This window comes from Bufo bufo, chromosome 9, assembly GCF_905171765.1.
Source record: "Bufo bufo chromosome 9, aBufBuf1.1, whole genome shotgun sequence".
Lineage (NCBI taxonomy): Eukaryota > Metazoa > Chordata > Amphibia > Anura > Bufonidae > Bufo > Bufo bufo.
The window spans coordinates 185,707,602-185,732,274 of NC_053397.1; the positions used below are offsets into that span (position 1 = coordinate 185,707,602).

Below are 24,673 nucleotides of genomic sequence, written 5' to 3' on the forward strand. Positions count from 1 at the left end.
GCTGTCCACATCCGTTGTTACGTTCCACAGCCCGCAATCACGGACAAGAATAGGCCTTTTTTATATAGCGCCGGCCCTGTGCGGAACGCCCATGGCCTGTACCAGTGTTTTGCGGACTGCAAAACACGGCATGGTCATATTAATGGACCCTTAATATTACGTAGGAATTCCTTTTTCATTATCCCAGTTTTGACACTAGGTATAGGAAGATAATTTAGTTTCATCCCACCTGCTTATCTCTTACAGTCGAACCTGACAGCGACAACGACTCTGAAGATGGTTCTGAAAACAGTGATAATAGTCGGGGAGGATTATCTAATAATGGCCGACAATCGAAATTTACTCCAACCAAAGCGTCTTCTGGAAGTAAGTGGAAAGGAAGTGATTGAATCATATTTCATACTCAGAAACTCTCACTTCACCAAGTGGCATTTATCATACAGAGAAAGTTAATACAGGGCACTTACCAATGTATTGTGATTGTCCGTATTGCCTCCTTTGCCGGCTGGATTCATTATTCCATTACATTATACACTGCTCGTTTCCAGGGGTTACGACCACCCTGCAATCCATCAGTGCCCACTATAGGAAAAGAGGCCGGCCTCCCTGGTGGCAAGAACCTGGCAGCGTGCATGGGCACACATGCGCAGCATCTCCCGTCCCGGCCACCTCATATCTGTGCTGCAGCAGTTGCCATAACACCTGGAAACAAGCAGTGTGTAATGTGACGAAAAAAGGAGGCAATATAGAGATTCACAATACACAATACATTAGTAAGTGCCTGGTATTAACCACCTCCGGACCGCCTAACGCAGGATCGCGTTCCGGAGGTGGCAGCGCTGCGCAGAGTCACGCATATACGCGTCATCTCGCGAGACGCGAGATTTCCTGTGAACGTGCGCACACAGGCGCGCGCGCTCACAGGAACGGAAGGTAAGAGAGTGGATCTCCAGCCTGCCAGCGGCGATCGTTCGCTGGCAGGCTGGAGATGTGTTTTTTTTAACCCCTAACAGGTATATTAGATGCTGTTTTGATAACAGCGTCTAATATACCTGCTACCTGGTCCTCTGGTGGTCCCCTTTGTTTGGATCGACCACCAGAGGACACAGGTAGCTCAGTAAAGTAGCACCACTACACTACACCCCCCCCCCCCCCCGTCACTTATTAACCCCTTATTAGCCCCTGATCACCCCCCTGTCATTGATTACACCCCTGTCATTGATCAACCCCCTGTAAAGCTCCATTCAGATGTCCGCATGATTTTTACGGATCCACTGATAGATGGATCGGATCCGCAAAACGCATACGGACGTCTGAATGAAGCCTTACAGGGGCGTGATCAATGACTGTGGTTATCACCCCATATAGACTCCCTGATCACCCCCCTGTCATTGATTACACCCCTGTCATTGATCAACCCCCTGTAAAGCTCCATTCAGACGTCCGCATGATTTTTACGGATCCACTGATAGATGGATCGGATCCGCAAAACACATACAGGCGTCTCCCTGGAGCCTTCCAGGGGGGGGTGATCACCCCATATAGACTCCCTGATCACCCCCCTGTCATTGATTACACCCCTGTCATTGATCAACCCCCTGTCATGCTGCATTCAGATGTCCGTACGATTTTTACGGATCCACGGATACATGGATCGGATCTGCAAAACACATACGGACATCTGAATGGAGCCTTACAGGGGGGTGATCACCCCCCCTTGTCATTGATCACCCCCCCTTGTCATTGATCACCCCCCCTTGTCATTGATCACCCCCCTTGTCATTGATCACCCCCCTGTCATTGATCACCCCCCTGTCATTGATCACCCCCCTGTCATTGATCACCCCTCTGTAAGGCTCCATTCAGACATTTTTTTGGCCCAAGTTAGCGGAATTATATATTTTTTTTCTTACAAAGTCTCATATTCCACTAACTTGTGTCAAAAAATAAAATCTCACATGAACTCACCATACCCCTCACGGAATCCAAATGCGTAAAATTTTTTAGACATTTATATTCCAGACTTCTTCTCACGCTTTAGGGCCCCTAGAATGCCAGGGCAGTATAAATACCCCACATGTGACCCCATTTCGGAAAGAAGACACCCCCAGGTATTCCGTGAGGGGCATATTGAGTCCATGAAAGATTGAAATGGGCCATGCCCCTCATTGAATACCTTGGGGTGTCTTCTTTCCAAAATGGGGTCACATGTGGGGTATTTATACTGCCCTGGCATTCTAGGGGCCCCAAAGCGTGAGAAGAAGTCTGGTATCCAAATGTCTAAAAATACCCTCCTAAAAGGAATTTGGGCACCTTTGCGCATCTAGGCTGCAAAAAAGTGTCACACATCTGGTATCGCCGTACTCAGGAGAAGTTGGGGAATGTGTTTTGGGGTGTCATTTTACATATACCCATGCTGGGTGAGATAAATATCTTGGTCAAATGCCAACTTTGTATAAAAAAATGGGAAAAGTTGTCTTTTGCCAAGATATTTCTCTCACCCAGCATGGGTATATGTAAAATGACACCCTAAAACACATTCCCCAACTTCTCCTGAGTACGGAGATACCAGATGTGTGACACTTTTTTGCAGCCTAGGTGGGCAAAGGGGCCCACATTCCAAAGAGCACCTTTCGGATTTCACAGGTCATTTACCTACTTACCACACATTAGGGCCCCTGGAAAATGCCAGGGCAGTATAACTACCCCACAAGTGACCCCATTTTGGAAAGAAGACACCCCAAGGTATTCCATGAGGGGCATGGCGAGTTCCTAGAATTTTTTATTTTTTGTCACAAGTTAGTGGAAAATGATGATTTTTTATTTTTTTTTCATACAAAGTCTCATATTCCACTAACTTGTGACAAAAAATAAAAACTTCCATGAACTCACTATGCCCATCAGCGAATACCTTGGGGTCTCTTCTTTCCAAAATGGGGTCACTTGTGGGGTAGTTATACTGCCCTGGCATTCTAGGGGCCCAAATGTGTGGTAAGGAGTTTGAAATCAAATTCTGTAAAAAATGACCAGTGAAATCCGAAAGGTGCTCTTTGGAATATGGGCCCCTTTGCCCACCTAGGCTGCAAAAAAGTGTCACACATCTGGTATCTCCGTACTCAGGAGAAGTTGGGGAATGTGTTTCGGGGTGTCGTTTTACATATACCCATGCTGGGTGAGAGAAATATCTTGGCAAAAGACAACTTTTCCCATTTTTTTATACAAAGTTGGCATTTGACCAAGATATTTATCTCACCCAGCATGGGTATATGTAAAAAGACACCCCAAAACACATTCCTCAACTTCTCCTGAATACAGAGATACCAGATGTGTGACACTTTTTTGCAGCCTAGGTGGGCAAAGGGGCCCATATTCCAAAGAGCAACTTTCGGATTTCACTGGTCATTTTTTACAGAATTTGATTTCTAACTCCTTACCACACATTTGGGCCCCTAGAATGCCAGGGCAGTATAACTACCCCACAAGTGACCCCATTTTGGAAAGAAGAGACCCCAAGGTATTCGCTGATGGGCATAGTGAGTTCATAGAACTTTTTATTTTTTGTCACAAGTTAGTGGAATATGAGACTTTGTAAGAAAAAAAAAAAAAAAAAAAATCATAATTTTCCGCTAACTTGTGACAAAAAATAAAAAGTTCTATGAACTCACTATGCCCATCAGCGAATACCTTAGGGTGTGTACTTTCCAAAATGGGGTCATTTGTGGGGTGTTTGTACTGTCTGGCCATTGTAGAACCTCAGGAAACATGACAGGTGCTCAGAAAGTCAGAGCTGCTTCAAAAAGCGGAAATTCACATTTTTGTACCATAGTTTGTAAACACTATAACTTTTACCCAAACCATTTTTTTTTTACCCAAACATTTTTTTTTTATCAAAGACATGTAGAACAATAAATTTAGAGCAAAATTTATATATGGATCTTGTTTTTTTTGCTAAATTTTACAACTGAAAGTGAAAAATGTCATTTTTTTGCAAAAAAATCGTTAAATTTTGATTAATGACAAAAAAAAAGTAAAAATGTCAGCAGCAATGAAATACCACCAAATGAAAGCTCTATTAGTGAGAAGAAAAGGAGGTAAAATTCATTTGGGTGGTAAGTTGCATGACCGAGCAATAAACGGTGAAAGTAGTGTAGGTCAGAAGTGTAAAAAGTGGCCTGGTCTTTCAGGGTGTTTAAGCACTGGGGGCTGAGGTGGTTAACATTGTCTACATAAATGCTGTTTGCTGAAGTGAGACATCCCCTATAAAAATGTTAGAGGGAATAATCACCATTCCACCGCTCAACCAATCACTAACCTTAGCTGGAATATCCCTTTCAGTGTGTATGAAGTAGTACATTGTATAACAGGTACATCCGTCATCCTGTGGGGACAAGGGTAATCAGGACTCTCATCTCTCCAAGGAGTCCTGTCGGGATTTAGGGCACTTTCACACTAGCGTTTTTTTTTTCCGGTATTGAGTTCCGTCCTAGGGGCTCAATACTGGAAAATAACTGTTCAGTTTTCTCCTAATGCATTCTGAATGGAGAGCAATCCATTCAGGATGCATCAGGATGTCTTCAGTTCAGTCACTGTAGAGTTTTTGGATGGAGAAAATACCGCAGTATTTTCTCCGTCCAAAATTCTGGAACACTTGCCGGAATGCCGGATCCGGCATTGAAATGCAATAATGCCGGATCCGGCCCCAAGTGCTCCGGCAAAACGGACCCTGTTTTGCGGTCTGCGCATGCGCACACCTTTAAAAATGTAAAAAAGATAAATACCGGATCCGTTTTTTCGGATGACAACCGGAGAGACGGATCCGGTATTGCAATGCATTTGTTAGACGGATCCGCATCCGGATCTGTCTACAAAAGGTGACCGTTTGCATACAGATTGCCGGAACTGCCTGCCGGAATGCAGCAACGCAAGTGTGAAAGTACCCTTAGGCCTCATGCACACAACCGTTGTTGTGTTCCGTTCTGCAAAATGGTGGTCCGTTGTTCCGTGATTCGTTTCCGTTTTTGTTTCCGTGTGTCTTCCTTTATTTTTGGAGGATCACCAGACATGAAGGAAAGTAAAAAAAAAATCTAAGTCAAGTTTGCCATGCAAATGATAGGAAAAAAACGGACGCGGATGACAATCTTGTGTGCCTCCGCGTTTTTTCACGGTCCCATTGACTTGAATGGGTCCGCAAACCGTTTTTCGTGAAAAAAATAGGACAGATTATATTTTTTTGACGGACTGGAACCACGGATAACTGACGTGGATGGCAAACGGTGCATTAGCCGAGTTTTCAACGGACCCATTGAAAGTCAATAGGTCAGCAGAAAATCACAAAAAACGGAACAACGGACACGGAATAAAACAACTGTCGTGTGCATGAGGCCTAACTCTGCTTTTTACTCAGAAATCCCACTCCTAATCATATATCCCAGAACTTCTCTCCCTCGGTCATACCCTTCCATAGGGCAGTAGAAATCACCTGACAAGGTCACTTTAAAGCATTTTATAATACAAACCCTGTGCTTGTGATGTCCGTTTAGCATGTATGCCGGCAAAGCTCCCAAAGTACACCCTAAACGTATCCATAGGGTCAAGTTAGCCAGATGGAGGCCAAAACAGTATCCTTATGGCTGGTACACAGTGTCCAGTTACGTTTGTGTGTCATTGTTATATATATATATATATATTTACAATGGAAAGCTATGCATGACGGCTGCCGCTGTATGGAGGAAGAATAGGTCAGCACACCAGTTTTGTAGATGAAGAATCCAATTCCAAATTTTAAAAATCTATGGTACTCTAAGCGCCGCTGTGTAACAATCATGTGATGTGGCAACATTTCGGGTATAGACCCTTCATCAGGCTGCACACGAGTGGTTGCAGAAGTGTACGGCCTTTAAGAGGTTGTGTTACAATCCCAAATTCTGCACCTCCTCTCCTGGGACCCAGTGACAACACTTCTGTCCTGTGTTTTATATTTATTTGTAGCTCTTTTTGAATGTATTTTTTGACTTTTTTAACTGCAGGCAGTGCAAATCGGCAACCATCCGAACCTAGACCTTTCACCAACTATACTGCTGGTATGTGTCTAATGATTTACAGGATGTGAATTCATATAGCAAAATAAATGAATGCTAATTGACTGATTGTATCTGCAGATGAGAACCTCGTCCGCCCTCGCATTAGGCCTTCTCATGGTATGTGTATATTGTTATATCCTATGTGGATACGCTGCAGCACAGTTATCAATAAGCCACTGCTGAGAGTATGAAAATGACCCACATTGTGGCATTTCATCTCGTAGGTGATAAAGAAGAAAAATGCTGTCACTATATGATGGCCGTATCTATTGGTGACCTATCAGACCCCCGCTGATCAGCAGTTTGAAGAGGAGGCGGCACTCCGTGTGAGCGCTGCTTCCTGTTCGTTACAATACGTGTCGTCTCCTCTGGAGCGGTGGCCTAATGTCATTACAAGTGAACTGAGCGAGTACTTGTCATTACACTGTACCGGCGAAACTTCCGAGACGATGGGCAGTGTAATGAAGAGGAAACGGCGCTCGCATGGAGCTCTGCCTCCTCTTCAAACAGCTGATCGGCAGGGGTGCCAGGTGTCTGACCCCGACCGATCCAATATTGATGACCTATCGCAACGATGGGTCATCAATATACAGAATGTGGCCTGTATAACACCTTTAAATGGACCAGTTAATGTTTGTGTCTGTATATAGATATTTACATGATATAGAGAGAGAGATATTATATTAGATCTATCGATCTGTGCTGTGTGTCCCTACACAAAGTTCTGATATCTTTTTGCAATTGTTCACCTGCAGACAGTGCAAAGAAGCAGCCATCTCAGGCTAGACAAGTCACGGAGGACACAGAGGGTGTGTATTTTATGCTCCTTTTAGGATCATTTAAAGCTAACAGTAAATCATAAGAATTTGTCAAAGATTTGTCTAATTTTCTCTGCAAAATAATGGGCCATATTTTTTCATTGCTGGGAGATCTGCTGGAGGGGCTGGGGCAGCCACTTTACACATCAGATGAAAGGCTGCAGGAGCGGCCAACCATCTCATTTGTATAGGGCAGGGGTGTCAAACTCAAATTCATCGGGGGCCGCATCAGCAGTTTGGTCACCCTCAAAGGGCCGGAAAACTTACAGTTACTTGGCTTGGCCCTTGGGGATCTCGGACGCCACTTCCACACTTTGGCCGGGGGCTCGGCAGAGCTGATTATGTGTTTTATCCTAATGAGAAAGATTTCATAATAAGGATTTGGAGAAAGGGCAGAGGGATAGCAGAGCAGGGAGAGGCTGGTGCTGCTACTAGGGGGTCATACCATGGGGGAGTAATAAAGCCCACCATAATGCCCCCACCCCCCAGTAGTAATAATTCTCCTTATAATGCCCCCATTTGAGCTAATGTCCTCATAGTGCCCCCATAATGTGCCAGTATAAAATACCCCTATATAGTGCCCCTAGTAAATGACCCCATAGTGCTCCACACCCTCCTTCCTCCTAGTGCCCCCCATAATGTACCAGTATAAAATGCTCCAGTAGATGCCCTCAGTGTCCCCCATAATTTGCAAGTATAAAATACCCCTTCTTAGTGTCCCCTGTAGATGACCCCATAGTACTCCTCTCCCCCCTTCCCCATAGTACCCACCATGTGCCCCAGTATAAAATTGTACTGTACAGAGAGCCCATATAAAATACCCCTTCTTTGTGGCCTCAGTAGATGCCCCTATAGTGCCCCCAATCATGTGCCAGTATTAACAGCCCCCCCCCCCCGTGCCAGTAATAATAGCCCCCTATGCCAGTAATAGCAGCCCCCCTGTGCCAGTAATAGCAGCCCCCAGTAATAAGAGCCCCTCTGTGCCAGTAATAACAGCCCCCAGTAATAAGAGCCCCTCTGTGCCAGTAATGACAGCCCCCAGTAATAACAGCCCCTCTGTGTCAGTAATAACAGCCCCCAGTAATAACAGCCCCTCTGTGTCAGTAATAACAGCCCCCAGTAATAACAGCCCCTCTGTGCCAGTAATAACAGCCACCAGTAATAAGAGCCCCTCTGTGCCAGTAATAACAGCCCCCAGTAATAAGAGCCCCTCTGTGCCAGTAATGACAGCCCCCAGTAATAACAGCCCCTCTGTGTCAGTAATAACAGCCCCCAGTAATAACAGCCCCTCTGTGTCAGTAATAACAGCCCCTCTGTGTCAGTAATAACAGCCCCCAGTAATAACAGCCCCTCTGTGTCAGTAATAACAGCCCCCAGTAATAACAGCCCCTCTGTGCCAGTAATAACAGCCCCCAGTAATAAGAGCCCCTCTGTGCCAGTAATAACAGCCCCCAGTAATAAGAGCCCCTCTGTGCCAGTAATAACAGCCCCCTTTGCCAGTAATAACAGCCCCTCTGTGCCAGTAATAACAGCCCCCAGTAATAAGAGCCCCTCTGTGCCAGTAATAACAGCCCCCAGTAATAACAGCCCCCCCTTTGCCAGTAATAACAGCCCCCAGTAATAACAGCCCCTCTGTGCCAGTAATAACAGCCCCCAGTAATAAGAGCCCCTCTGTGCCAGTAATAACAGCCCCCTTTGCCAGTAATAACAGCCCCCTTTGCCAGTAATAACAGCCCCCAGTAATAAGAGCCCCTCTGTGCCAGTAATAACAGCCCCCAGTAATAAGAGCCCCTCTGTGCCAGTAATAACAGCCCCCTTTGCCAGTAATAACAGCCCCTCTGTGCCAGTAATAACAGCCCCCAGTAATAAGAGCCCCTCTGTGCCAGTAATAACAGCCCCCAGTAATAACAGCCCCCCCTTTGCCAGTAATAACAGCCCCCAGTAATAACAGCCCCTCTGTGCCAGTAATAACAGCCCCCAGTAATAAGAGCCCCTCTGTGCCAGTAATAACAGCCCCCTTTGCCAGTAATAACAGCCCCCTTTGCCAGTAATAACAGCCCCCTTTGCCAGTAATAACAGCCCCCTTTGCCAGTAATAACAGCCCCTCTGTGCCAGTAATAACAGCCCCCAGTAATAAGAGCCCCTCTGTGCCAGTAATAACAGCCCCCAGTAATAAGAGCCCCTCTGTGCCAGTAATAACAGCCCCTCTGTGCCAGTAATAACAGCCCCCAGTAATAACAGCCCCTCTGTGCCAGTAATAACAGCCCCTCTGTGCCAGTAATAACAGCCCCTCTGTGCCAGTAATAACAGCCCCCCTTTGCCAGTAATAACAGCCCCCCCTTTGCCAGTAATAACAGCCCCCCCTTTGCCAGTAATAACAGCCCCCGCCAGTAATAACAGCCCCCCCTTTGCCAGTAATAACAGCCCCCCCGCCAGTAATAACAGCCCCCCCCTTTGACAGTAATAACAGCCCCCGCCAGTAATAACAGCCCCCCCCTTTGCCAGTAATAACAGCCCCCGCCAGTAAAAGTATTGTACATAATAAAAAAACTAAAAAAAACACATACTTACCTCCATGTCAGTGATGTGATGCAGGCCTCTTCTGGCCTGTGTCCCACGCTGTATGGCTCAGGCAGCGCGATGACGTCATCGCGCCACCTGCGCCGGCCTCTGATAGGCTGCCGGCCTAGTGCCTGCAGCCTATCAGAGGAAGGGAAAGGGACACGCCTCTTCCTCCCCTACCGCAGCACAGGCAGGCATCTGTATCCCTGTCCTGAGGACGGCGATACAGATGACTGGAGATGAGCGCTTCCACAATGGAAGCGCTCATCTCCCTGTGCCCAGCCGCCGCCGCCAGCTCGCTCGCTGCGCGGGCTACATGACGAGGTCTGGCGGGCCGGATTCGGCCCGCGGGCCTTGTGTTTGACACCCGTGGTATAGGGGGCCTCACTGACTCTCCTATGACAGTACATAAGGATTGGCCTATTGGAATTCAGCATGCCTGATCTATGGGAGATGATCGGACCCCAGAGGTGTCAGTTCAGAACACCAAGCTTAGCTTGAATATCTTTGGAGGGGTAAAAGTCAGGAGGGATGGCATCTTTCCTCTGCAGACCTGTACAGGATTAGAAATACATGGCGGCTTTCCTCCAGAAACGGCACCACATCTTTCCACAGGTTGTGTGCGGTACTGTCACTTAACCCTATTCACATCAATGGAGCTGCGAACCTGTACCACATACAACCTGTGGACTGACGTGGTGCTGGTTTCTTAAGAAATCAGCCCTGTTTACATGGTCCTGATCGTGTCTTAAGTTACTCAGCCAATTTTCTTTCTGCAGATGTTGAAGAAAAGAGACATTACTACAAAGGAGAACCCTGGAGAGGTCCGTAGACTTCTGTGTGTCCAATATACCTGACTCGTAGCTTCTGTGTCACTTATTCTAATTTCTAACTACAGGTACTACGAACACGCAGCCTTTCCGCTCTAGTTCTGAAGGTATGTAGAATGTCAGATTTACCGGTGTAAGACTGCTCTGTGCAGAACCCCTTCTTTCTGTCTTCTTGTATTACGCTGCATCTTCCAGATGACGAAGAAGAAATAATCCCGTATAGACAGAAACCCAAAGGTACAAGAAAAGGTTCATGTATTCTTCTTCTGTGTCTGATGGATGTGCGCCTGACTTACGGTTTATGACTTTTTACACCTTCTTAACAGCATGTATTGCGGAAAAAACACCGCCCCAATGTACACAGCTAATCATGTATACTGATGGGATGTATACATTTAGTCGATGCCTGGAGCTACACGATGATCTTGGCCGTGACACAGGGATCCTGACCAAGGATCGCTGCGTGGCAGCGCAGCCACAGAAGTCAATGCAGTTGCTGCGCGACTGGAGTAAAGTGGGATCTTTTTCCCATTCTGGGGTCACGGCAGCTTGTGAGTCGCACTGCAGTCCTGCTAATTTCTATGGCTGCGCTGCATCAGCGATCCTTGACTGCACAATGGTTGTCGTGGTCCTGTTGTCTACAGGAGTACTAAGATGTCAGTTAGGTACTGTATATGCGACTGCTGAGGGCAGGGGCCATTTTGCGTGATTCATGCTCACCCATAAAAGCTGAGAATGTGGATTGTGCTGGCGGCCAGTAGTGTCGTGTCTACGTGTGTCTTATACAGGTTATACAGGTTGGTATCATATACTACAGGCATGGATAGGTGCTTATCATGAGATGAATACAAAAGTCAACCCGAAAAGTAGAACCACTTACCTAATATTGTGCAGGTCCACCTCATGCCACCGCAACAACTCTCAGGCTGAGTTCACATCAGCGTTCAACCTTTCTGTTCTCCTGCTCAGTTATAGGATCAGGAGAACGGAAAGGACGGATTTGTCACAAAACTGAGCCTACGGACTATAATCGGGTCCGTTATGCTTCTGCTCAGAAGATGATTTTGAAGCGGAGACAAAAGTCCTGCATGCACAACTTTTGTCTCCGCTCCAAAATCATCTTCTGAGCGGAAACCTAACGGACCCCATTATAGTCTATGGGGTCCGTAGGCTCAGTTCGGCTCAGTTTTGTGCCGAATCCGTCCTTTCCGTTCTCCTGATCCTATAACAGTGCAGGAGAACAGAAAGGCTGAACGCTGATGTGAACTCAGCCTTACCCATTACTGCTGCCCAGAAACGATAATTTACTTGTCTGCAGGAACAACATTTTCACCCGATGAGCAGGCGTTTCGCTCATTCATCGGGTGATCGGCTGCCACTTCAGACGGGCGGATTGTCGGGATTGAGCATTCACAGGAACATTGGTCCCTGATAATCTGCCAGACTATCAGGCCATGTAAACCAATCACTGATAATACCTCCTCCCTGTACCGATAGCCGTTCACAGGAGGTGTAAAAAGAAGAGAAAAATGTATAAAATATACCGTATGTTTTACTGAATCTTTTCCCCAATTTTTGTTTTATAGATATATATATGTCAATCTGTTCAGTTCCTCTTTCTCTATATAATGGTGCGTTCAGATTGCATTGCATTTTGTGGTGACAAAAGGGCTTGTCTCACTTGAAATCGTCCATTTTGCTTCTCTTTTGACTACTGTGTACGGGCATCTTTAGGGTTATCCGATTGTATGTTTATGCTGTTCTTGCCTCATGTCAATCCTGTTCCTTTCATAATGTCTACTTGACAGATCGCAGAGAAGAGTTCACCCGTCACCACCATCAACCAAAAGGTAACAAGGGCGTTCACGTACCTGTGTGTGTAATATCTCCTAGCTCCTGTGTTTCCGGGGTTCAAATTGCAGGAGCCCTGTCCACCAGCTGTCGGGGGGCACACACGTGGATGGTAGTGAAAAAAGATTCTCCGAGGGAAGGGGGGCACTCTGCAAGAGAAAAGGGGACAATAAATATCTGAGACCACTCTCTGGGAGGGGCGCAAGACTCGATGGAGGGCAGGGCAATGGTGTGGACGCTGCTTAGGGCCTGGGCACTGCCGTTTATCAGCCAGGAGACAAACCCGTGTCTGCTCCATCACTGTACTAACTTTGTGCTCAAGATAGTAAAGAAACGGCTTCAAGAAATGACCTGCTACAGCGTTATACACACTACTGAAGGACGCCTAGGATGTCCATGAGAACGTTACAAGAATCTCTCCCGTTATCTCTCCTCCAGGCGTGAAATAAGTGTCTTTTCTCATAACGACTCCTAAATATGGCTTTTATATTGACTTCTCCATTTATCTGCAGTAAATACGGAGACGCAGCCTGCCTTGCCTAGCAAGCTCATTGGCTTTTCTGATGGTATGTGAGTCCTTTAAATATGCGATAATGTTACACGGCTCTGAGAAGAACCATGTGTTGTGTATGGAAAACCAGCTCACATTATCGTCTTTCACATTATAGATGAAGAAAAACCAGCAACTCGCCCTCAACGGAAAGCGGGTACGTGGAGAGGTTCGCGTAGTTTTGTGCAGATATGCTTGTCGTATTGTGTGTTCCTGCAGGCAGAGATCTCCTTTTTAGCTGTGCTGTACATAGACCTGAAGGGTGTGTCCTCCTATTACAGTTTATATAAAACTAATGTATATAGACGTTATTTAAAGAGGTGTAAATTCATTGCATTACCTCTCTACTACTGATCCTAAGTGTCAGATCTGAGTGTAAGGGTACTTTCACACTTGCGTTTTTCTTTTCCGGCATTGAGTTCCGTCCTAGGGGCTCTATACCGGAAAAGAACTGATCGGTTTTATCCTAATGCATTGTGAATGGAGAGCGATCCGTTTGACATATATATATATATATATATATATGTCAATCTGTTCAGTTCCTCTTTCTCTATATAATGATGCGTTCAGATTGCATTGCATTTTGTGGTGACAAAAGGGCTTGTCTCACTTCAGAAAATAGCATTTATCATGTAGAGGAAGTTAATGCAAGTAAGTTACTAACATACTGTGATTGTCCATATTGCATCCTTTGCTGGCTGGATTTATTTTTCTATCTCATTATACACTGCTCGTTTCCATGGTTACGACCACCTTGCAATCCAGCAGCGGTGGTTGCTTTTGCACACTATAGTAAAAAGCACCAGCCTATGTGCGATCCCACAGTCCCGGCCACCAGAGAGGCTGGCACTTTTTTTGCACAGTGTGCAAACACGACCACCGCTGATGGATTGCGGGGTGGTCATAATCATAGAAACGAGCAGTGTATATTGTGATGGAAAATGAATCCAGCCAGCAAAGGAGGCAATAGGGATATTAACAATACATTAGTAAGTGCCTTGTATTAATTTGCTGTTTGCTGAAATGAGACAACCCCTTTAAGTCTTGTGATCAGTTTATAGAACGTGTAACAGGTAAGACACACACATTTTTGGGACTGCTACCTTCTTGATTGAAAATGGCTGATCTTCTTATTAAACATCTCATTAGCTTGAGTTACCTTATGTCACAAACTGAATGTGTAGTATTAGTAATAGCAACCATAAAGAGTGGTATTTATTTATTTAACAAAAACCTTGAGGGACATTTATAAGGACTGCTGTTCCCGTACGCCAGTCTTGATCCCTGTGCGCCAGGAGTGAGCCCAATAAGGTTGTTGCATCTCTGCCCCTCCATTTGCCAGAAACAGAAGTCTACGCTAGCTAGGGGCTGGCGAAGACTTCGGGTATAACCTACTGCAGGTTCTGGCATAAGTTATGTAAATCCAGCAGGCTACATGAAGCCCCGCTATTTTTCTCACCACTTTAGAAAAGGGGTGAAGGACTCAAAAAGTCGCAAATCATGTTGAGCGTCACAAATGGCGACGTAAACACTTTAGTAAATGCCCCTCAGTCTGTCAACAAAAAAAAAGTAATATGTGATGGAACACAAAATAATGGTGGAGGTTTAAACTGATGTAAAGGAAAAGGGGAATAAATGTCCCCTATTAGGTCACACAGCTTTTCTTTGCCAAAGGCCATCTGAGAACGAGAGGTACACTTGCACCAGTTTTGATACATCTCCCCCCATTGGGGCATTCTGTGTCATGTTACTTAATTGCCTTTTCTTCTTCAGATCCATTCATTGAGAGAACCCAATATAAAGAAATGTTAGAAACATGGAGATCTCCTGGTATGTTCATGTGTAATATATTTTTACCCAACACCTATCTGGTCCAGTTTATTAAAGGGGTTATCTGAGACTGAAAAATGTACCGCCAATGCCCGGGCCCCTCACACTGAATATACTTACCTGGCTCCACGCTACTTGTACCGATCCTGGTCTCCGCACCGCCGCAGCTGCAGATGAAAACATACGGTGCCGGGGGGCCAATGGCAGACAGGGACTAGCCTGCCTAGAATCGCGGGTGACGCTAGGGAGGCGGCCCCTCCCCCATAACCGCCTGCCATTGGCTCCCCCCCCGACACCAGATGTTTTCATCTGTGCACGGGGAGAAGCCGCTGCAGGGACCGGGAGCAGGGAGCCAGGTAAGTATATTCAGTGTGAGGGGCCCGGGAATTGGCAGTACATTTTTCAGTCTCAGATAACCCCTTTAAGTTCTGATCTTGTATGTGGGTTAACATAAAGATACCGGGTGCTGTCACACATACCAGGCATCACAGGGTTGAGCCGCAGGTCCCTGCAGACTGCCAACAAAAGAATTGGTAACTTGCTGTGGTTTCTAATGGCCACGCCGTTAACAAACTGCAAGGCGTTACCAGTTCTTTCATTAGTAATCTTTGTGGCATTGGTTTTGGCCAAATCGCAACGGCCGTATGGCGGCCAGTACGTGTGACTGCACTCTAACTTTCCTTTCACATAATCTGCTGGACCCTGTTTACAACTCTGCATTGATGACACGTCATTCCAATATGTGACCTCAGCAGATGAAAACATTGGCAGACCACCACTGCAACCAGTGATTGGCTGCCGCAGTCTGCTTCATGTCATGGCGATGTCATCAATGCAAGGTTGTAAACTAAGACAAGTACAATGGAACCACAGAGGGGAGTACCAAGGGTCTGGAAATGTGAGCAAGTCATTATTTGTGATTTTAACCCATATTCAGTTTATTTAGATTTTTTTTTTTTGTTTGTTTGTGCAAAAAACCCTTTAAAGGAGTTTTTCTGGAAATGCTCCAAGAACGTTTCCAGAAAGATCGTTCATCTTCTGCCGGCTGTTAGTGAACATGTACGGTGCGGTCTGAGCAACATAGATTCAAAGGTGGATAGATCATTAGCAGTGATGAGCGACGTTCAAAACTTCGGATTAATACTGTACAGGGATCCGTCTCCGTACAGTATTAAAATGTAAGGGCTCCAATGAGCCGAAGTCGGTACCAGTCTGGACCGAGGGAGAGTTCGGTTCCAAGTAGTTTTAAAGTGGTTTTCCACCTTAAAAGTCAATTACTGAAGTTATTCAACGAAGTCTTTGTGCATAACTGACTTCGGCTCATCAGAGCCCATACATTTTAATACTGTACAGAGACAGATCTCCGTACAGTTTTAATCCAAAGTTTTGAACGAAGCGACTTCAGATGTAGCATCCAAACTCGCTCCGCTCCTCACTACTGATGACCTATCCACCTTTTAATCTACGTTGCTCAGATCGCCCCGTACGTGTTCACTAACACCTGGCAAAAGACGAATGATCTTTCTGGAAACGTTCTTGGAAAGATCTTTTGTTCGTCTACAACAGAGATCAGCAACCTTCGGCACTCCAGCTGCTGTGAAACTACAACTCCCAGCATGCACATTTACTTGGCTGTTTTTGTAACTCCTATAGAAGTGAAAGGAGGATTCTGGGAGTTGTAGTTTCACAACAGCTGGAGTGCCGGAGGTTGCTGATCCCTGGCCGACAAGCTTTCAACATGGACAGTTTCTTTTCAGGCGATGTCAGTGGGCAGCTGTAAGCTCGTTTGCTGGTAAATTTCACCCAGTGAACAATTGTTCTGTTTGAAATCGTCCATTTTGCTCCTCTTTCGACTACTGTGTACGGGCACCTTTAGGGGTATAAGATTGTATGTGTATGCTGTTCTTACCTCATGTCAATCCTGTTCCTTTCATAATGTCTACTTGACAGATCGCAGAGAAGAGTTTGGCACCCGTCACCACCATCAACCAAAAGGTAACGAGGGCGTTCACGTACCTGCACGTGTAATATCTCCTAGCTCCTGTGTTTCCGGGGTTCAAATTGCAGGAGCCCTGTCCACCAGCTGTAGGGGGGCACACACGTGGATGGTATTGAAAAAAGATTCTCCGAGGGAGGGGGGTACTCTGCAAGAGAAAAGGGGACAAGAAGTATCTGAGACCACTCTCTGGGAGGGGCGCAAGACTCGATGGAGGGCAGGGCAATGGTGTGGACGCTGCTTAGGGCTGGTTTATCAGCCAGGAGACAAACCCGTGTCTGCTCCATCATTGTACTAACTTTGTGCTCAAGATTGTAGAGAAACGGCTTCAAGAAATGACCTGCTACAGCGTTATACACACTACTGAAGGACGCCTAGGATGTCCATGAGAACGTTACAAGAACCTCTCCCGTTATCTCTCCTCCAGGCGTGAAATAAGTGTCTTTTCTCATAACGACTCCTGAATATGTCTTTTATATTGACTTCTCCATTTATCTGCAGTAAATACGGAGACACAGCCTGCCTTGCCTAGCAAGCTCATGGGCTTTTCTGATGGTATGTGAGTCCTTTAAATATGCGATAATGTTACACGGCTCTGAGAAGAACCATGTGTTGTGTATGGAAAACCAGCTCACATTATCGTCTTTCACATTATAGATGAAGAAAAACCAGCAACTCGCCCTCAACGGAAAGCGGGTACGTGGAGAGGTTCGCGTAGTTTTGTGCAGATATGCTTGTCGTATTGTGTGTTCCTGCAGGCAGAGATCTCCTTTTTAGCTGTGCTGTAGATAGACCTGAAGGGTGTGTCCTCCTATTACAGTTTATATAAAACTAATGTATATAGACGTTATTTAAAGAGGTGTAAATTCATTGCATTACCTCTCTACTACTGATCCTAAGTGTCAGATCTGAGTGTAAGGGTACTTTCACACTTGCGTTTTTCTTTTCCGGCATTGAGTTCCGTCCTAGGGGCTCAATACCGGAAAAGAACTGATCGGTTTTATCCTAATGCATTGTGAATGGAGAGCGATCCGTTCAGGATGCATCAGTTCAGTCCCTCTTACGTTTTTTTGTTTTTTTGGCCTGAACACTTGCTGGACAATCCTGAACACTTGCCGGAATGCCGGATCTGGCATTAATTTCCATTAAAATGTATTAGTGCCGGATCCGGCATTAAAATTGCCGCATTGACGGATCCGTTCTTCCGGTCCGCGCATGCGCAGACTTTTTAAATCTGTGAAAAAAATGAATACCGGATCCGTTTTTCCGGATGACACCGGACAGACGGTTCCTGTTTGTGGGGGGAACACATCCTAAAAATAAAATAAAGCAAAAATAAAGTTATTAAAAACAAAAAAGTTTTTGTGTTAAGTATTGCCCCCAGGACAGTGACCCTAACCAAGGCAGGTCATATATTAAAGGGCATCTGTCAGTAGATTTGTACCTAGGTAACTGGCTGACCTGTTACATGTGCACTTGGCAGTTGAATGCATCCATGTTCATATGTGTCCACACTGCTGAGAAAATGATATTTTATATATGCAAATGAGCTTCTAGGAGCAACAGGGGCGTTACCATTACACCTCTCTGCAACTGCTGTGCCCTCTCCACTTTGACAGGGCCAAGTAGCGAAAACTTCATCACACCTGGTCCTGTCAATCAAATTGGAGAAGGTGCAGCAGTTGCAGGGAAAGCAGAGCCTCTAGGTGTAACGACAACACCCCCGTTGCTCCCAGAGGCTCATTTGCATATATTGAAAGTTCTATTTTCCCATCAATGCGGACCATATGAACATGGAACCATCACGGATGTCTTCAGCTGCCAAGTGCACATGTAACAGGTCAGCCGGTGTCATATGTACAGAACTGCTGACAGATGCCCTTTAAAATAATATTTAGACCGTGATGGGAGGGGGAAAAAAGTACTAGACGTGTTATTATATTTTTCTTCTACATCCTCTTTTACCATTTGTGTTATTTCTCTACAGTATCTTTTCCTATACAAAATAGGATGAACCACAATCCAAAAAAAGACGTTGAACAAAAAGGTAAAATCACGTTATTGTGTGTGTGCAGTTTATCTATAATATTTAATAAGGTTTTCTAAGTTCTGTCTTTCTTCATACAGGAAACCTTTCAAGGAAACCTCGAACTCATTTCTCCAGATATTTTGCAGGTTAGTATATAATGGGACAGATTTACTCATGGAGATGCGGGGAGTATTCAGGCTCAAATTGAGCCAGAATTCAGGTGCACGTGCCATGCACCACATTAAGTGTCCTGGGCACTTTTTGCACCTCGTTCAACAACTGAGGGTGGCTCGGCAGGAAAGGGGTCAGCCATCAGACTGTGTAAAGTTAAACAAAAGTGACCAAATTTATCATCCTGCATGAGCCACTTCAGTAAGTCTGGAGCATCTGTAGACTGTCGAGTTCAGTGGAGCATCTGTAGACTGTCGAGTTCAGTGGAGCATCTGTAGACTGTCGAGTTCAGTGGAGCATCTGTAGACTGTCGAGTTCAGTGGAGCATCTGTAGACTGTCGAGTTCAGTGGAGCATCTGTAGACTGTCTAGTTCAGTGGAGCATCTGTAGACTGTCGTGTTCGGTGGAGCATCTGTAGACTGTCGTGTTCGGTGGAGCATCTGTAGACTGTCGTGTTCGGTGGAGCATCTGTAGACTGTCGTGTTCGGTGGAGCATCTGTAGACTGTCGAGTTCAGTGGAGCATCTGTAGACTGTCGAGTTCAGTGGAGCATCTGTAGACTGTCGTGTTCGGTGGAGCATCTGTAGACTGTCGTGTTCGGTGGAGCATCTGTAGACTGTCGAGTTCGGTGGAGCATCTGTAGACTGTCGAGTTCAGTGGAGCATCTGTAGACTGTCGAGTTCAGTGGAGCATCTGTAGACTGTCGAGTTCAGTGGAGCATCTGTAGACTGTCGAGTTCAGTGGAGCATCTGTAGACTGTCGAGTTCAGTGGAGCATCTGTAGACTGTCGAGTTCAGTGGAGCATCTGTAGACTGTCGAGTTCAGTGGAGCATCTGTAGACTGTCGAGTTCAGTGGAGCATCTGTAGACTGTCGAGTTCAGTGGAGCATCTGTAGACTGTCGAGTTCAGTGGAGCATCTGTAGACTGTCGAGTTCAGTGGAGCATCTGTAGACTGTCGAGTTCAGTGGAGCATCTGTAGACTGTCTAACTGCCCCTTGTGTATCAAGAGTGATTGCTCTAGTGACATTAGTTTAATGCAAGGTCTGATATTCCATAAAGTGTGAGAATCTGGCTCAGGTTGGTGGTGCAGATGTGCAAAATATAAACTGGAATTTTCCAACACCAGAAGCAGAAAGTAGTCCATTTTGTGTTAATGCCTTATTTTGGCCTGTCTTCCTGCAGATATCTTTACACAATCCTTATATACACTTTCCTATGACCACATGATAATTTAGCACCCATCTGGTCAAATTGATCCCTGATAAAAAAGGAAAAGTGTTTGTGCGTAGAGCTATATACTGATAGAACCAATATCAAGGGTTGTTCTCTACATCACGGTCAGAGGAAATCTGTTGGGAAACTCATCAGAAAGGCTATGGACACCTATGGCAGTTTTAACTGTGTATTTGTGTCCTAAATGAAAGATTGAAGTAACTTCCTAAATAGTCTTTGATAAAAATGTCCTATGATTTATTTATTTATATTTGCTTCTGCTGACATCTGCGCTTTCCCTTTCCGCTATTGAGATCCGTCATAGGATCTCAATAGCGGAGGAAAACGCTTCCGTTTTGTCCCCATTCATTGTCAATGGGGACAAAACTGAACTCAATAAAAAAGAGTCCACCAGAAGGCATTCCGTTCCGTTTGGTTGCGTCCCCATCGCGGACAGAATAACACTGCAAGCAGCGTTTTCCTGTCCTGACACAATAGAAAACGGATCCGTCTCCCATTGACTTTCAATGCTGTTCATGACGGATCCGTCTTGGCAATGTTAAAGATAATACAACCAGATCCATTCATAACGGATGCAGATGATTGTATTATTGTGACGGAAGCATTTTTGCTGATCCATGACGGATCCAGCAAAAACGCTGGTGTGAAAGTCGCCTAAGTCCTTCACCTAGCTGTTGATGCTGTTGAATCTGACATAAATCCATTAGAGCACAGCTGCTGTTTCTAATGACTCTCTCCCCCTCATTTCTGTCCGTGCTAAAGATAGCCGCAGCGAGGGGGAGGTTGTTGTACATGGCAGATCAAAATGTGGAGAAGGGGGAAAGCATCCAAGGAACGCAACACACACAGCCTGTAGATCGGGAGGAAAGCAACCAGTTTTCATTGGAGAACCAGATAGGCTGTATACGAGTTCAGAGAGAAAGCAAAGTACCCATGGAAACTCTATTTGGGGGGAGGGCACAGTCCTCAGCATCAGTGATAATCTGTATAAGGGCTCATGCACACGGCCATTGCTCGGCCGTGCCTGTATTGCGACCCGGAACATACGGGCACCGTCCGGATGCGGACCCATTTACTAAGACAGAGGAGATCCCTCATGAGTTGAGGAGGTGGAAAACAGTTCAGAAATGAAGCTGTGCCAATACATGACAGCTAGTGAAGCCAGCAGCATCCTAGACTCACAGACTTCATGTTCCGCATGTATTACTGAAAGGGAAAAGGGACACCTCCACATGAGAAGTCTGAAACTAGGAGCAGGTTGTACACTGGATATCAGGGGGTCTGGAAATGAATGAAGGAACAAAGATTGCCAAATGAAACTTAAGGGGGGTTGGCCAATTTCCAACGTAATTGTTCAAAATGTCATATACAGTCATGTATGACTCATACAAGTATGCATGACTGTATATTGTCCCTTGGCTGCCCCAGTGTCAGTGAAGTAAGCATACTTATCTGTCATCTTCCCCGTCCATGGGCTGCAAGATGGCGGCAACCTCTTCCTCAGGCTGCTCCTGGTTAGCTTCGATTCAGCACAGGCGCAGAATAGCAAATAGACGTGTCCGGCACATGCACAGATGCTGTGAATTCTGCTGCCTCTATCTGCACATACACCGGACATGTCCGTTTGTCATTCAGTGCCTGGGAATTGTGAGTTAAAAGAGTCACATATGAGAGGACCTGGCATGTCCATATATTACACAGACAGCTCATTGACTTTAATAGGTGCAATGCTTCATTTCCCCTGCGGTGGTGCTGTAGGGGAATTGAACAGTTGTGGCTGGTTTGTCCAACAGATTTCAGCTAATCCCTGGGAGTACCAGTGACGGGACGACATCCCTAATAAATACAAGTCTTTGAGTAGTCCAGTGGCATAGTTATGCAGCATTATGGGAGTCATAAATGAAATGATTAACGCCCCCTAAATCTGTTGATAAAACCTACCTTGCAATCGAAACATCTATAAAACTTTCTGTGGCTCATATATCTCTTCTCTTTCCTCACCAGCATGTATGAAATATTTTGTTCCGGCTCTCCTCCTCGTCCTGGCTGTGGGCGTAGCGGCTGTGCTTTACATATCACCAGAGTCAGTCCATAAGTTCACAGATCAGTTTCTAGATGCACCAGAAGTCCAAAAAGATCTGAAGGATGACTTTGAGAACCTTACCAGCGTTTTCACCAACCAATCTCCGCTGATGTGGAAAAGAAGTAGAGTCATTTTGGAGCGTCACCTGGAAAACTGGAAGAAAAATACAGAGCCCGCTATCCTCCTCCTCACTGGTGCCAGGGATGCAGAACAGACTCTGCTCTGTATTGGCACCCAGCTAGCAGATATCTATTCCTCCTCCCTTGGTGGCAACTACACAGTGATTTCAGGATCAAACTGGGCGTCTGAAAGCAGCGAGGTGGTTAAAGCACACATTGATGATCATCTGAGCGCCCATTTCCAAGCCAAGACCAGTGCAGCCATTCTGCATCGCTTAGAGCTTCTGCCGTCTGGGTCGCTGCTGATTCTCTACAAGTACTGTGACCATGAATCGGCCGTCTTCAAAAACGTGATGCTGCTGTTCACGGTGCTCTTGGATGAGGCAACTCTGGCAAAGGACATTCCACTTAATGATCTGGAAGAGACCGTGAGAGAGTTTTTAATCGACAAACTAATTGGCCCAGAGACCGAGAACGCGGCCTCCCATGATTGGATGGATCGCGACAAGTTTAGTGGAGTCTGGAGCCGCATATCGCACGTAGTGCTTCCTGTTTTCCCTGAAGAGACTATCCCGGAGCAGTGTGTGAAGAAACCAATCTGAAGCATGGAGTCCAAGGGAATAGCATTGGATACCCCACCCGAATGCATGGGCGTTGTTACCCACTTCAGTGTCCTATGGACAAAATAGCCTCATGTAGGTTACATTAAATGGTGGAGGCAGCATTGTATTATATTGGTATTTCCGGATATCATATACCACCAGCATTCCAAGGACAACGCCGTTGCAAAAGAAAAAAATATAGATTTGAATCCATTCAATCACAGACTGTTCAGATGAGGGGTTTTTTTCCCAACCCCATAGACAAATTTAAAAAAAAGTACTTGCCTACATGGATCCTGCTATTCCATTATTTTTATTTTTTTCCTTCTGTTGCCTCACGTCTTCTGACTCCTTTCTTCCCATCGAAATCACAGAAAAGAAAAACGCAACTTTTATTAATATAATTGAAAGGATCAAAAGGTGACCGTCCCTAATACATCTCTAAAAAACGGATTCCTTCCTAGGGAGCGGATTAGCCGCCCTGACAAGAGCGATCCCACTGTCTTCAAAGCTGTCCCTAGCTCACCCTAATCTGTTAGAGGACAAAGCGGACGAAGGACAGATATACAGTGGGGTCAACAATCTTGTACCAGTTATGTGGCCTCCATCGTAAACCACAAGCCACGCCATGAAGAGATGCAGAGAATCCTCCTGTAATGTAATACTAGCCAAAAATTAAACAAGTGTACCGATGTAAATACATCATCATAGGCCCTACGCGTTTCTCCCCCACGTACTCAACCATAGGTTTCATCAGGAGCAAAATCACTGAAAAGCTGTCTAGTTACTGCCATGATGTGAATGATTTGATAACTTATGTACCGTGTTCACATTATAGGGTATTTCTGTGGAGCGACTTGCTCTAGTACCTTTAGAGGTGTATTCTCATCATAAACATTCATGACCTATTGACTAGATATGTTAGCAAGGTCTGACCTCTGGGGTGGCCTACAACTAAGGGGTACTAAAAAAATATTGTTCCAATAATGCAACACAGACCATTATCTTGAACCCATTTTCTCCAGGCTCGGTGCGGGCCAGCCATCGTTCTTTAGGCTTCATGCACACGACCGTATCCATATTTCAGTCCTGAAAATAGAGATCGCTTCTGCATGCATTCTGCATTCTTCCCATTCCAATCAATTGAAATATGGAATAGAAATGGCTGTTTTCTCCCTCAATATAATATAAATTCCGGAACGGCCATACAAATCCGCCCCAAAAAATTGGATGGCCCTATAAAAATAAATGGGTCCGTGTGCTACCCTAAAAAAAAATGCAGATGGCACACGGAGGATAGAGTCTTGTGCATGAGGCATTATTCTGGAGAAAACGTCTTGTCAGTGTGGATAGTCAACATTATTTTGTGTCAGTCTATGATCCCCATACAAAAACAGCAAGTTATGACTACACTTAGTTTTTTGGCATCAGTTTTCATAAAGATAGCAATAATTACAGCGAATAATTCTGAGTTATGTATCAATGGGAAATCACACCGCCAGAGAAGCTGAAAACATGTAAGTGCAGGTTTTAGAAAATCTGCATGTACTTATGTTTCACGTGTTTGTGGTGAGGCGACTACCAGTCCTACTGCCATAGACAGTGGCAACAAGATTTATGAAACTGGCTAGAAGGAATAGCAACCAATCACAGCGCAGCTTTCATTCTAAAAGCGGAGGTCTACATTATAATGTGATTTCTTTATCAGATCTAAAATCATGTGCCCTTTCATTTCTTCATATTATCTTTGCAGAGATCTAGGGTTAAAATATAAAGTTCTGGCTGCCTGCAGTCACCACTAGAGGGAGCTTATAGTATATTATTTACTATTGGTTCTATGTATAAATGTATTCAGTTAAATTCCCCTAGTGGTAACAGCAGGCAGCCAGAGTTCATCCTTTTGAGAGACCTGTATCTCCA

General features: G+C 45.3%; 1 protein-coding gene across 4 annotated transcripts in view; it reads left to right on the top strand.

The window, feature by feature from the left end:
* Nucleotides 1–24,175, top strand: part of LOC120979397 (torsin-1A-interacting protein 1-like) — a 73,048-nt gene extending 48,873 nt beyond the window's left edge. The window contains exons 6-22 of one of the 4 annotated variants that reach the window (XM_040408130.1): nt 247–366; nt 6,027–6,080; nt 6,159–6,197; nt 6,836–6,889; nt 10,240–10,284; nt 10,359–10,397; nt 12,099–12,140; nt 12,654–12,707; nt 12,810–12,848; nt 14,465–14,521; nt 16,472–16,516; nt 17,019–17,072; nt 17,175–17,213; nt 18,505–18,564; nt 18,645–18,692; nt 21,954–22,028; nt 22,071–24,175. In XM_040408130.1, coding sequence (XP_040264064.1) covers nt 247–366; nt 6,027–6,080; nt 6,159–6,197; nt 6,836–6,889; nt 10,240–10,284; nt 10,359–10,397; nt 12,099–12,140; nt 12,654–12,707; nt 12,810–12,848; nt 14,465–14,521; nt 16,472–16,516; nt 17,019–17,072; nt 17,175–17,213; nt 18,505–18,564; nt 18,645–18,692; nt 21,954–22,028; nt 22,071–22,753 — 1,547 coding nt within the window. In that variant the 3' untranslated portion in view covers nt 22,754–24,175. Of the gene's footprint in view, nt 1–246; nt 367–6,026; nt 6,081–6,158; nt 6,198–6,835; nt 6,890–10,239; nt 10,285–10,358; nt 10,398–10,485; nt 10,528–12,098; nt 12,141–12,653; nt 12,708–12,809; nt 12,849–14,464; nt 14,522–16,471; nt 16,517–17,018; nt 17,073–17,174; nt 17,214–18,504; nt 18,565–18,644; nt 18,693–21,953 lie in introns of all 4 variants that reach the window. The other 3 variants (XM_040408128.1, XM_040408131.1, XM_040408132.1) reach the window with 3 other exon arrangements.
* Nucleotides 24,176–24,673: the final 498 nt, after the last annotated feature.